The 14605-nt window shown below is 40.8% G+C and overlaps 1 protein-coding gene across 1 annotated transcript in view; it reads right to left on the reverse strand.

Annotated features, from left to right (window-relative positions):
- The window catches only part of LOC134656102 (5'-3' exoribonuclease 2 homolog), a 30053-nt gene extending 15549 nt beyond the window's left edge, over positions 1–14504 (reverse strand). Inside the window, exons 1-12 of the mRNA XM_063511622.1 lie at positions 14299–14504; positions 13980–14219; positions 13374–13603; positions 12913–13019; positions 12290–12448; positions 11088–11395; positions 9360–9557; positions 6873–6968; positions 5907–6064; positions 3605–3773; positions 2927–3016; positions 1069–1225 (exon numbers count right to left, since the gene is read on the reverse strand). Coding sequence (XP_063367692.1) covers positions 1069–1225; positions 2927–3016; positions 3605–3773; positions 5907–6064; positions 6873–6968; positions 9360–9557; positions 11088–11395; positions 12290–12448; positions 12913–13019; positions 13374–13603; positions 13980–14219; positions 14299–14373 — 1987 coding nt within the window. The 5' untranslated portion in view covers positions 14374–14504. The remainder of the gene's footprint in view (positions 1–1068; positions 1226–2926; positions 3017–3604; positions 3774–5906; positions 6065–6872; positions 6969–9359; positions 9558–11087; positions 11396–12289; positions 12449–12912; positions 13020–13373; positions 13604–13979; positions 14220–14298) is intronic.
- Positions 14505–14605: the final 101 nt, after the last annotated feature.

Genomic DNA, 14605 nt, shown 5'->3' on the forward strand with positions numbered 1-14605 from the left:
GTGTACACGTATGTCTAGTATGTTATTTGGATGTAGTTTAGGCCAGTTTAGGGTGGTAATCACCTGTAAAAATTTCTTTGTCTCATGTGTATTGCGTCTCACATTTTGCTTAATGAGAGAGTGAGACGCAATGACATTGCGCAAAGAAATTGGACAAGTGGAATACCACCCTTAGAAAATAAATAGCAACATTGTTTTGACAGTGACTAACAGTTTTAATGACAGATTTTTGTGGGATGGACCCACAGACAATCCAACCTCTAGACATAGCATAGTCGCGCTACCCCCTCTGCCACACATACGGTAGCGTTACTCCATCTTCGAGTCAATCCCGTGCCGTGATTGGTCCGTGTCTTTGAACGGACCAATCACGGCACGGGATTCGCTCACCTCGTCCCCCCGCATCCCCGTATTTTTGGCAGCATCGGTTTCATGAAAGAATTGGCCTAAGCTCAGTCTAGAGGTTGGATTGTCAGTGGATGGGCCCTATTCCTAAAATTACCTAAATTTTGTGTTATGACTATATTTGTCAATTGTTATATTGTAAACTGTTTATACGACAACGGTTTCACTCACTTGAATTTTTAGTCGCTATTGGCGACAGTTTAAAATATGTCTCACGAAAGTTTAATATCGATGTTATATTGTAGGTTTAAGTTTGCTTCCTACGCCATACTCGACAAGGGATGCAACCACCATGGGACGTGGGAGCATCCATAAATTACGTCACTCGTTTTATGAGAGGAAGTCATCAAAGTGGAATAATGAGTGTGACAAAACGGGACAGGGAAATCTTAATGACTTCACATGCCACGTTTTGCCAACAAATACCTTTAAAAATAAATGAAAATAATTTTAGAGACAATTTTAATTTTAAAGTGATTAATCACTACATAATATAAAACAAAGTCGCTTCCCTGTCTGTATGCTTAGATCTTTAAAACTACTCAACGGATTTTGATGCGGTTTTTTTAATAGATAGAATGTTTCAAGAAGAAGGTTTATGTATAATTTTTTAACCCGAGCGAAGCCGGGGCGGGTCGCTAGTAATAGATAAATTATACTTACTTTCTATCTGTGTTAGCTCCTTGTAATAAGGCTCCAAGGCTTTAAAGAGCCTAGTTTCATCGACGAACGGTAGTAAGGCCACGCCTTGCCACGCGAACTTCTTGCCGTTCAGATCAATCTTGAAGTCCGTCGGGTAGAAGTCGATGATCGGCGAGAACTAAATACAAAAAATAAAGTTAGATTTTTGCTTTCAAGCGTTGCTAAAAGCGTTGGTAGAGTAGCGGTAAGAGCCTGAGGTTTTCGGAACTTATGTACGATATATAATAAATAATAATATCCTATTTCCTTGGAGGATATAACCAAACGGAGACGCCTTGTCTGTTATTTTCTGTACAGTCTCCCGATTTTTGCGGGGGAGAGGCACGTCAAATGTGTACGTAACGTAAAAATAGCCATGTCAGAGAAACGTCAGTCCATACATTGCGTAAAATGTGTATGACCATTGGCCATTGATATAGTATAAAGAACTGGATACCCAATCAGCCGCCAAAAATGGCCCCACGAAAGTGATGTCAAAACAGATCATGCATTACTTTTTCGTTTAGTCTTGTTTGAAACGCTCAAATGTGAAGTTGTCAACAATTACGAAATGTGCCGTTAAAATATGTAAAAATAACAATGATAAAGCAAGGAAAAAGGATGGAATGTATTTCTTTCGGTTAGTTCTTTGGATAGCATTACATAATTTATGTAATCTGGTGGTAATTTTATGGTTTTGAATAAATTAATTTGTTAGTACCAAAGAAGGGATGTCAAGGAACAAAATTCTAATGAGTCGATGTGAGGTCAATATTTTTTTTTATTTTTATATGGAATTCATAAGAAATAATATTATGTTTAAATTGAAGATTTCCAAGAAAACCTATGCGACGTGCAAAGTGGACTGCTATTTAATTATAGCAAGAGATAGGGGTGATGCAGTTTTAAACAAGGCAAAACGGCACTTGTGTGTTCGGCCCATTTCCCTGTTTCCGACATATACACCACCAATAAGGGCTTATATCGACTAACTGTAAATGCTAAACCTGTCGGAACACAGTGACAACCACAGGATTTTTTTTATAAAGTATAGGTAGACTTTATAAAAAAAATCCAATCAGTATCTAAATTTCCCCGTGCACGCGTGCTATGAGTAAATGTAGATCTTAAATACACAGTTATTTAATAAGTAGAATTTATTTCAAGGAAATTAGTATTTAAAGACGTATACTTACGAATTAAAAATTTAATTTGTTTGAATTTGAACCACGAATTAATTTTATTTGAGCTCCCGATTAAATTAAATTTGTTTTATTTATTACTTCAATTGGTTTTCCTGTACAGTAATACATATTAAAGTTTACCAAAGTGACTCCATTCATTCATTAGTCTCGTTTGACGTTGTTTGACGTAAATACGTTACGTTTAGTGCCATCGGACTAAATTTTTTAACAGTGTTGGTACTTATGTTTGCAAATTTGACACTTAATGCTTACGACATTAAGCTCTTTTCTGTACGAAACATTTATCTTGACTCAAAATTTACGTAAGCGTTTTTATCATCAATGCAAATGGTGCGAAACGTCATTGGGATCCACATTTCTTGACGTTTTTGTTCTGCTTTGTGTGTCTATTTCTTTTATATTAAGTCAGTGCCATTGGCAGCCTATTTTCGACAGAGGGGAACGCCTGTTAATGGCTACTCTGTTTGACTATCTCCATGTAGGTGTGGCCCCTTCTTTTTGAATTCTCGTAATGAAGATAATAGATATAGTTAGTCAAACCAATTTGTCAGTAAATAAGAACAAATAAAACTATCCTCATCTTATCTTTTGGGTGCTAGTGTAAGACAAAGATAGTATGACTAGCTATACGTTACCGGATCGCTCATAAGTGTAGCCCAGGGCTTGGGCACGTGCTGTGAACTGGCGGCCGGGAATACGCCCATTAGCTGCTCGAGGGGGCGGAACTGTAGATCAAGCAAAAACAACTCTAGTCATGTATACTACATACATAAAAATACATCACATAAATGCTGCAGATGTCAATCAGACATTAACCAAATAGGGGTGTTTCTACTTAAAATACCTAAATTATTTTACACCGTGCACGAAACAAAGCTACAGATAATTAACAGAAATACCAGTTATTTTTAAACGCAATTTCTATTTAATAAATCGGATTGAAATATAAAAAGTTGGTGAGTTGACCGTGACGTCGCTATACCCGTTTTCAGATAAATGTTTGTAGTCGACATCTAGCATCGAGTAGCGGAATTATCAGTACGGCTACTTGACAATAGATGTTGCGACGCCGAAAAGTCTAATGCTCAACAATTTTCAGCTAATATTATAACCGAGTTAACGGAAACTCTATTTTCAATTCCTTCTGCTTGTAATATTAGTTGTAAACTGTTGTTCAATACAATTTTCGTGAGTCGCGACCCGAGACGTCGATGCTAGATGTCGACTACGAAAACATGGAGTGAGCATTCTATGGTTACTATATTTCTCCATGTTAAAAGCGACCTTATTGCTTAAGAAATAAAGTTGCTTACGGGTAGCGTGCCCTTCTCGAACTTGGTGGAGAGGCCGGCGACGTTGACGAAGTCCGAGGCGAAGGGCGCGTAGTGGTAGGGGAAGTACCATTTCCAGGAGGCGCAGCCCTGGTAGTAGTAGCGGAGCACCCAGCACAGCCCGCGCACGTACTGCAGCGCCACGCGGTACCTGACCATAAGCAGAACAATCACTACATAACACTGATTTAAACTTTCACGATTTTTACACATTATTAAATATAGCTGGTCAACCAAATCTTGTCAGTAAAAAAAGGCGCGAAATTCAAATTTTCTATGGGACGATATCCCTTCGCGCCTACATTATTCAAATTTGCCGCCTTTTTCTACTGTCAAGATCTGGTTGACTAAGTATACTTACTTAGATACGCGATTAAGTCCCGTTGTATAATTTAATAATCACTACATAGTATAAAACAAAGCCGCTTCCCTCTGTCTGTCTGTATGTATGCTTAGATCTTTAAAACTACGCAACGGATTTTGATGCGGTTTGTTTTAATAGATAGAGTGATTCAAGAGGCAGGTTTATGTATAATGCGAAGCTGGGCGGGTAGTAAAGTAGCGCTAGTAAAATATAAACATTGTGCAGTTACAGAAAGGGTATCTACATTTTTTTCTTTCATGAGAAGTAGTTTACTCGTACATTTTCATGCAACCAAATTCTGTACAGTTTGACAGGTGGTAAACTGAAATAGATGTCATATATTAAAGAAAAAGTGACGAAGCACTCCATTGGTGAAGGCCGGATTCGATCGCGCGTCTTTAGCAATCCGGGCTAACGCCTTGAACCCCTTGGCCACCCCGTCACGGCGGAACCCGTCCAAATTTCTCGACTATATGCCATCTTACTAAGACTAGGCGTCTTTGATCAACTCTAAAGGCAAGAAATATGCGCTTGCACCTCCTATACGAATTCCTTACGGAATTATGATATAGCGAGAGAGACTGGTGATGCATAAAAATATTTAATAAAAATAATTTGACTTGTTCCCAAAGTTGTGGTGACATGTGGTTCAAATGAAAAAAAAAAGCATCGTTCCAACTGACCTGAACTCGAGGTTGTCTCTGGCCACTTCGAACTTGCTCTCGTAGTAGCGCTCCTTGAACCCGTCCTCCCAGAGACGCACCTCGCCGTGAGCGTCTTCCTCTTCATCAAGTGTGACGCTTACTACCAATACTACCGGCCTAACAAGCTCACTGACCTGAACTCGAGGTTGTCTCTGGCCACTTCGAACTTGCTCTCGTAGTAGCGCTCCTTGAACCCCTCCTCCCAGAGACGCACCTCATCGTGAGCGTCATCTTCATCAAGTGTGACGCTTACTACCAATACTACCGGCCTAACAAGCTCACTGACCTGAACTCGAGGTTGTCTCTGGCCACTTCGAACTTGCTCTCGTAGTAGCGCTCCTTGAACCCCTCCTCCCAGAGACGCACCTCGTCGTGAGCGTCTGCCTCTTCCTCAAGTGTTACGCTTACTACCAATACTACCGGCCTAACAAGCTCACTGACCTGAACTCGAGGTTGTCTCTGGCCACCTCGAACTTGCTCTCGTAGTAGCGCTCCTTGAACCCGTCCTCCCAGAGACGCACCTCGCCGTGAGCGTCTTCCTCTTCCTCAAGTGTTACGCTTACTACCAATACTACCGGCCTAACAAGCTCACTGACCTGAACTCGAGGTTGTCTCTGGCCACCTCGAACTTGCTCTCGTAGTAGCGCTCCTTGAACCCGTCCTCCCAGAGACGCACCTCGCCGTGAGCGTCTTCCTCTTCCTCAAGTGTTACGCTTACTACCAATACTACCGGCCTAACAAGCTCACTGACCTGAACTCGAGGTTGTCTCTGGCCACCTCGAACTTGCTCTCGTAGTAGCGCTCCTTGAACCCGTCCTCCCAGAGACGCACCTCGCCGTGAGCGTCTTCCTCTTCCTCAAGTGTTACGCTTACTACCAATACTACCGGCCTAACAAGCTCACTGACCTGAACTCGAGGTTGTCTCTGGCCACCTCGAACTTGCTCTCGTAGTAGCGCTCCTTGAACCCGTCCTCCCAGAGACGCACCTCGCCGTGAGCGTCTTCCTCTTCCTCAAGTGTTACGCTTACTACCAATACTACCGGCCTAACAAGCTCACTGACCTGAACTCGAGGTTGTCTCTGGCCACTTCGAACTTGCTCTCGTAGTAGCGCTCCTTGAACCCGTCCTCCCAGAGACGCACCTCGCCGTGAGCGTCTTCCTCTTCCTCAAGTGTTACGCTTACTACCAATACTACCGGCCTAACAAGCTCACTGACCTGAACTCGAGGTTGTCTCTGGCCACCTCGAACTTGCTCTCGTAGTAGCGCTCCTTGAACCCCTCCTCCCAGAGACGCACCTCGTCGTGAGCGTCATCTTCCTCGTCCAGCCCGGCGGCGTCGGCTGTGCGCTTACGGCCGCGTTGCTCAGTCTCTTGCTGAGATAATGTACATAAAACGCATATTTTCAATATATGTATTGTTTACAAGTAGAAATATAAAATGTAAAAAGCCTTAACTAAAACTTGGTTGATTTGATTTGATTTAATTTCTTTTCTTTTTAATTTCAATTAATTTATTTATATTTTGCTACAAAATGACATTGTATAGTTTATAAAGCATAATACTAACAATATTTTATAAGGCATAGACAAAGATAAGTACTAACAAAAAAATGATCCCTGATGGTCCTTAAATAAATGAATTTATTATTTATTTATTTATAAAACCCCATGAATAAAAAACTGCCTTTACCGCCAGGCAAGTTGCTTGGGTCCCTTTGTTTCCCATAAAGTTTTAAATCATAATGTATTGTTTGTCATATTATCATTAGTAATAAAACTGAAACCGTTAACTTTTCAGGATTTTCGTACGGTTATTCTGTAGATAGGTTAGGTTAGGTTTGTTTTATGGCCTGGCGAGGCTGCTGAAGAGTACTTCGGCGTTCCTGGGACCACGCCAATATACTTACTTTACTCTTTGGACCACGCCGTATGAGGCGGCAACAGAGGGGTTTTAGTGGGTAAACCTGGGGTCTCATTAGCCCACAACAGGGAGTCCCACATAACCAGCGAAAATGTGACCAGTCCTCAGGTCACCATTAGGAGAGCTGCTAGGTCTTTACAATCGCGAAATATATGTATACATACATGTACTCAAAGTTCATTACTATTAGTATTAGTTAGTAACTTCTAATTTACTAACTACTGAGACTAAATAACAGATATGAATGGAGTTGGTACTCACTTGAGCCTCGGCCTGCATGCCGGCGCGGCGCAAGTTGGCCGCTTCCTCGCGAGCGTTCTGCACCGGCTTCGTGGACGCTCCGTAACCCACCACGGCCTGGAAAAAATAACAACACACTAAAATCACCACTAGTACTCAATATTTGACAACAGAGTAAGGGACAAAAAACTTTTTCTGAGAATTAATGAAGGAAGAAACAAGAACCTATAACTATAGTCTGGCAAACCCAATTTGTCTACTGACAAATTTAGTATAGTTTTTTTTCCTTTTATTTACTAATAAGTAGAAAAAAAAACTATACTCATTACTCATCGCTTTTTTGGGTGCTAGTACTAGCGTTAGACAAGAGTATGATTCTCTCTATGTTTGAAGTGAGATAGTCCCTGGCCAAACTATATACCATTGGTGTTGGTTAAGCATGTTAAAGTTAAATTAGGCCGCAGCTCTGTCTCTTTTTAGCATTCTTTGAAGTTGAGCTTGTTGGCATGCCAACGGCGGTAGATCCTGACAGTTAACTTTTACAAGTAGGATACACAATCTTGGAAAAGCAGCAAGTCACAAAGACAACCTTGCAAAAGTTATTATTCTGAGGGAACCCTAGAAAAATTATTCTTATTCTTGTTGTTAGGTGCTATATAAGGCTCCATAGCCTATGTATCACTGCGGCCATCCCTGATCTATTGTGATCGCCACCTACTACAACTCTCGATCCAAACCCGCAACTTCAAATAGCTGCAGGATCTTTTTGATCTCAAGAGACTTTAACTCCTCCGGGCTCATTATGTGGCTGTCCAGCATTGATATAGTATAAAGAACTGGATACCCAATCAGCCGCCAAAAATGGCCCCACAAAAGTGATGTCAAAACAGATCATGCATTACTTTTTAGTTTATTCTTGTTTGAAACGCTCAAATGTGAAGTTGTCAACAATTACGAAATGTGCCGTTAAAATATGTAAAAATAACAATGATAAAACAAGGAAAAAGGATGGAATGTATTTCTTTCGGTTAGTTCTTTGGATAGCATTACATAATTTATGTAATCTGGTGGTAATTTTATGGTTTTGAATAAATTAATTTGTTAGTACCAAAGAAGGGATGTCAAGGAACAAAATTCTATTGAGTCGATGTGAGGTCAATATTTTTTTATATTTTTATATGGAATTCATAAGAAATAATATTATGTTTAAATTGAAGATTTCCAAGAAAACCTATGCGACGTGCAAAGTGGACTGCTATTTAATTATAGCAAGAGATAGGGGTGATGCAGTTTTAAACAAGGCAAAACGGCACTTGTGTGTTTGGCCCATTTCCCTGTTTCCGACATATACACCACCAATAAGGGCTTATATCGACTAACTGTAAATGCTAAACCTGTCGGAACACAGTGACAACCACAGGATTTTTTTTTATAAAGTATAGGTAGACTTTATAAAAAAAATCCAATCAGTATCTAAATGTCCCCGTGCACCCGTGCTATGTAGATCTTAAATACACAGTTATTTAATAAGTAGAATTTATTTCAAGGAAATTAGTATTTAAAGACATATACTTACGAATTAAAAATTTAATTTGTTTGAATTTGAACCACGAATTAATTTTATTTGAGCTCCCGATTAAATTAAATTTGTTTTATTTATTACTTCAATTTTAATATTTTCCTGTACAGTAATACATATTAAAGTGTACCAAAGTGACTCCATTCGTTCATTATTCTCGTTTGACGTTGTTTGACGTAAATACGTTACGTTTAGTGCCATCGGACTAAATTTTTTAACAGTGTTGGTACTTATGTTTGCAAATTTGACACTTAATGCTGACGACATTAAGCTCTTTTCTGTACGAAACATTTATCTTGACTCAAAATTTACGTAAGCGTTTTTATCATCAATGCAAATGGTGCGAAACGTCATTGGGATCCACATTTCTTGACGTTTTTGTTCTGCTTTGTGTGTCTATTTCTTTTATATTAAGTCAGTGCTGTCCAGGATCAAGTTACGAGTGTGCATTAGGCAATTAGAAAAAAAACCGGCCAAGTGCGAGTCGGACTCGCGCACGGAGGGTTCCGCACCATCAACAAAAAATAGAGCAAAACAAGCAAAAAGACGGTCACCCATCCAAGTACTGACCCCGCCCGACGTTGCTTAACTTCGGTCAAAAATCACGTTTGTTGTATGGGAGTCCCACTTAAATCTTTACTTTATTCTGCTTTTAGTATTTGCTGTTATAGCGGCCACAGAAATACATCATCTGTGAAAATTTCAACTGTCTAGCTATCACGGTTCGTGAGATACAGCCTGGTGACAGACGGACGGACGGACGGACGGACAGCGGAGTCTTAGTAATAGGGTCCCGTTTTTACCCTTTGGGTACGGAACCCTAAAAATGAAGGATAATCATGAATATTTTGCAAAATCCAACAGAAGTAGGTAAGAAAATCAAGGATAATCCTGGATAATTTCGAGATATTCAGGTTAAATAAGCTTACCATGGGAGCGAACTGTGTGTTGTTAAGCATGTTGAAGTTGGGCCGCTGCTGCTGTCTCTTCTTGGCCTTCTCCCTCGCCTTGAAGTTGAGTTCGTTGGCGTGCCGGCGCCGGAAGATCTCGTCCTCGACCTGCCCCAGCTCGTCCATGATGAGCTGCACGCGGTCCAGGTTCACGTCGCCCGAGTCCGTGATCCAACCCTGGGAAACATATGTACAGACATAGAGAAAAAAATATATAGAGTGCTCACTCCATACATCAGTTTTAGTACCAAAAAGACTATTAGCATCTAGCATCGAGTAGCGGAACTATCAGTACTGCTACTTGACAACAGATGTCGCCACCGACCGGAAAGTCTTATGCTGTTGAGATAAGACTTTCCGGTCGGTGCTACATCTATTGTCAAGTAGCAGTACTGATAGTTCCGCTACTCGATGCTAGATGTAGACACTGAAATTAATAGTCTGAACTGATGTATGGAGTGAGCACTCTATGCATTTTTTTCTCTATGGTACAGATTTATGATTTAAACAATATCAGTTGTGGATATTCGAAAGTACCAGTGGTCAAGCAACTTCTACTGTCTGGCATATTTAATTACACAAACGGGTCTACCGCGATATAATTTCATTGTTTTTACCTTTAATTCCGACGTTTCAGCTGAGTTGCACCAGCTGTGGTCACGGAAAGACTGACGTCCCAACAAATGTCAACAGGGATATTAATAAAACACCACTAAACTACCCGAAACCCGTCAAAGTTTAATGTTTATTGTCCACGGCACGACACGCAACACTCACAGTATCCGCACACTGGTCCGAAGATATATCCGCTGGTTTCAACATTTGAATCACTGGTCCCCAAGTAGACGATAATTTGTACCCGTCCTCTCGATTGAAAATTTTAGGGTGTTTTTTAATTTCAATCGCCTCTCTCACGATCCGCGGATAATACTCTCTTTCTATTACTGTCTGGGGCTGTGTAGCTAAAAATGACACGAGTGTGCAACACTCTTAACATTATTTTATAGCAGAGTCCTTCACTGGCGATAACTCGTAAAGCGATCAGGGAGAAATGTTATAACACTTACTTAGACTGCGGTCTTCCGTGACCACAGCTGGTGCAACTCAGTTGAAACATCGGAATTTAAGGTAAAAACAATGAAACTATATCGCGGTAGACCCGTTTGTGTAATTAAATATGTAGAAATATTATACTCAATACTCAATATTTTATTGCAATTTCATAAAGTAATTGTACAGGTGGTAAACTTATAACCTAGGTCTTTGTGAACCCTGTTGGGCACTGCAATATAATATTTACAATTCCAAGGAGAGGAGAATTTGTGATTAATTATCTTAATATAAACAATAATTATAAGCAAATGTAAAAATAAGGATTAAATTTATGTCAAAAATACAAAAGTCACCCTGAAAATAGATGTCGTATACGAAAGAGAATTATTATTATGACTAGTGAGTGTCAGCTACCGCTCCGTCGGTGGGTTTAAGGGCGGTAGTCATGTCACCCAAACAGGTACAAGGGTAGTATTTCAGTCTCTATAGTACCTAGAGTCTGGTCAGCCATTAGAAAGCGATGTCTAGAAAATGGTGACGTGAAATGTTACTGCCCATTCATAAACTTTTTTTTAACGAAATAAGGTCGATCACTAGCGAGTCGAGGGCGTCACTGTTAGAAACGGGCAAAAAAAAACTACAATAGGTACTCACCCTAGTCTTAAAAACGCACTTCTTATACAGATTAACCAATCTGTCAACCGCCCCCTCCCTGATCTCCAAGCTCGGTAGATGCGGCAAAAAGTCATTTCCAACGAAGAAGCACATGAACACCCAATCATCGAGCGCTCTCTCGAAGTCATAAGGGAACGGTAGGTTGGGCATCTGGAGTTCTTTTTCCAAGTATTCTCTGAGCACGGAGAGGCGGACGAAGATGAAGGAGTCCTGGTTGCCGAAGGCGGGGTCGGAGCGGACGAGCGACGCTTCGGGGGTGCTGCCTGTGCACTCTTTCATTTCGTGACCTAAGGAGAAAAATTAAAAAGCGGCCAAGTGCGAGTCGGACTCGCGCACGGAGGGTTCCGCACCATCAACAAAAAATAGAGCAAAACGGTCACCCATCCAAGTACTGACCCCGCCCGACGTTGCTTAACTTCGGTCAAAAATCACGTTTGTTGTATGGGAGCCCCACTTAAATCTTTATTTTATTCTGTTTTTAGTATTTGTCGTTATAGCGGCAACAGAAATACATCATCTGTGAAAATTTCAACTGTCTAGCTATCACGGTTCGTGAGATACAGCCTGGTGACAGACGGACGGACGGACGGACGGACAGACGGACAGCGGAGTCTTAGTAATAGGGTCCCGTTTTTACCCTTTGGGTACGGAACCCTAAAAAGGAGAAGATGAGTTCATTTATTTCTATCCACAGAAAATATTTTGGGGGATGCTATTATGTTTGCATCTGCTTCTGGTCCAGATATTAAATATTGTCATATATAACTAACACTAGCGACCCCCGCCCCGCTTCGCACCGGTTACACAAAACCTAAACAAATTATACACCTACAACCTTCCTCGAGAATCACTTTATTGATAGGTGAAACCCGCATGAAAATCCGTGCAGTCATTTTCGAGTTTATCGCGAACATACATACACACAAACAGACAGACGCGGCGGGGCGGAGGATTTTGTTTCATAAGGTGTAGAGACAAATTTCAAGAATATTCACACTTTTGAAAAGTAAGTACTAAAGTTAAATTTGGACCTCTGCTTTTTGGAAGTGGTTTAAAAAATGTAGATTATTTTAGTCAAGTGACATCTGCCAGAAAGACGCTATTGAAATGGGTTGCAGTCACCATAGATCGACATGCATTAAACAAGGTCATAATTATAAACGAAGAAGTATAGTACTGACCCAGCTGGCCACATATATCGCAGGGGCGTGGCTTGTTGGGCTTGAACTCCTCGCGGATGATGGTGAAGTTAGGCTCGTGCGTGGCCAGCCCCAACATGATGAGGTCAGCGTCGGCGCCGCATAGGACGTGCTGCGTGTTAGGATCGTGGTCCGGTTGCGCTGTCAAATGTATGCAGATTAAAAAAAAAACAAATGCAAGAGTTTTTCTTTTACTTTTGGAGCTATCCCGTTTACGAAACTTATCAACTAGAAAAACCTAAAACATTTTTGGTGTTATCTAGTTTATAAATGTTTGTTACATCTAACACACTGTTGTTTGGAAAGAGACAAAATTAAACACAGGAGTGGCGCGACAGCATCTCGCCCACGACAGGCGTGGCTCACTCCGCGATTTCGTCGCGTCGCTACATGTACATACGGCCCACACCAATTTTGGTGTCTAGCAGTCGTTGCCGTGCACCGCTACGGAACGGACGCCTGCTCGCGCTTGTGCTTGTATCTCTCGTAATAGATGCGTTTTGTTAGAGAGTGAACCTTTTGTTTCTAGTACTATTATTTTTCGTGTGCCCACAAGATAGATTTTTGGCTATATGAATAAACGGGTATACAACAATGTTAGGTACCTCTCTGTCTGCGTATGTAATCCATAATCTTGTGTTCCCCCTCTCCTGGGACATTGGCATCTGAGAGTATCACTTTAATGCCCTTCCAGCCAGGGTCATTGTTTAATCTGAAAATAAATTCATTCAAATATGGTTAAAACTTGCATTTAAGTTATATAAATTATTGAATAAAATCAGTGTTTAACAGAAATCCTTTAATTTCAGTACTTTATCATTTATTTGGTGGCTAATTCTTGTCAATCTTGAGCCTTGTTAAATTCCATGTAAATCTTAATATAAATTAAAACCTAGAATCTTGAAATATGAAACTTTTTGCAAATTTTTTAGAGATCCAGTAAGAAAAGAATTTTGCCAAAAATGTAGGGGTAAAAATTGGGTTACAAGTTTTTAGCAACATCTATGTGACAAAAGACCCTAGTATTCAATAGTTCCAAATCAACTAAATGTTTCAGTTATCTCACCTGTCATGAATGTAATAATGTAAGCATTTGCTGAGTCGGTCCATGAAGGGTGTCCCCGGTGTGATACAGTTGGAGTCAAAGTGTGCTTCCTTAGGCCTCTCAGGGGGCAGGTAAGCGCCCTTGGCGAGCAGCTCGTTGCGGATGCGGGCCACTTCCTCAATCTTCTCCTGGGTCTCCTTGGAGGCGCGGAAACGACGGGAGCGCTGCTGGTTCATTTTAGCTCTTGGAGCCTAGAACATAGAACACATTTGCTAAAACATTGCAGACATATAAAAGTACAGCAAAATTAGAAAAAATCTATGTTTTCAGGTCAAATACAGCATGGAAGTTCTTTTCAAAGTAAATAAAGGCACACAGGGTAAAAAATGGTATAGCAGAACATGTGTATTTGAAACTAAACACACTCAATCAGGCATAACAATTTGATTCTGTAAATGGGTAAAGATTATTTTGTATTCATAAATATACTAGAAATTACCAGGGGCAGACAACAAATGCTGCAACAAAGTGTCCTTAGTGGTTCATCTGCTAGTCATAAGAAAATTAAATTAAATCTTTTAACAAACAATAAGAAAGAAAAGCAGTTATAAGCAAAACCTCACTCACCACACCGTCAATCGCCATGTAGAGCACCTTGCGCGGGCGCACGATGCGGAACAGGCGGTCGATGCACTCGAAGATGGCCACCATCATCTCGTCCTCGTCCTTCGGCGCCGGCTTGTCCTCCGGGTGCGTGCACGGGTGGATGATCCCGTTCATGTCCAGGTACAAATTGTCAAATTCCACCCCGTTCGGATTCGGCAACGAGGAATCCGTGTGCACCAACTCACCGTCCACATCCTGAGGCTGCAAGAATAGCGTAGTAACAGTAAATATTTAATTCATAACAAGATTATAAAACATTTTTAGGTTATAAACACTTTACTCTTTGCTCGATGCATTCTACGATCACACTCGGATATTTGCGGCTGAGCCACCGGAAGAATGCTGGTACTCCCATGTTTTGTTATATGCCTAATTCTTATTCCACAATTTTGTTTCTTATCCTGTAAATTTAAACTTTGTCACGTATTCAACACAAACAAATCGTGAAAGATGCCATTGTTGGAAAGAGAAGGGTGAACCAGTGAGAAAGAGAAAGATACAAACGCAACTGTCAAGAGCGTTTCAGTTATGTATAAAAACGTTCAAGTAATCGTTTGAGTTGTCTGAACGAGTTCTAAACCGTTGCC

The sequence above is a fragment of the Cydia amplana genome, chromosome 17 (genome assembly GCF_948474715.1).
Source record: "Cydia amplana chromosome 17, ilCydAmpl1.1, whole genome shotgun sequence".
NCBI lineage: Eukaryota > Metazoa > Arthropoda > Insecta > Lepidoptera > Tortricidae > Cydia > Cydia amplana.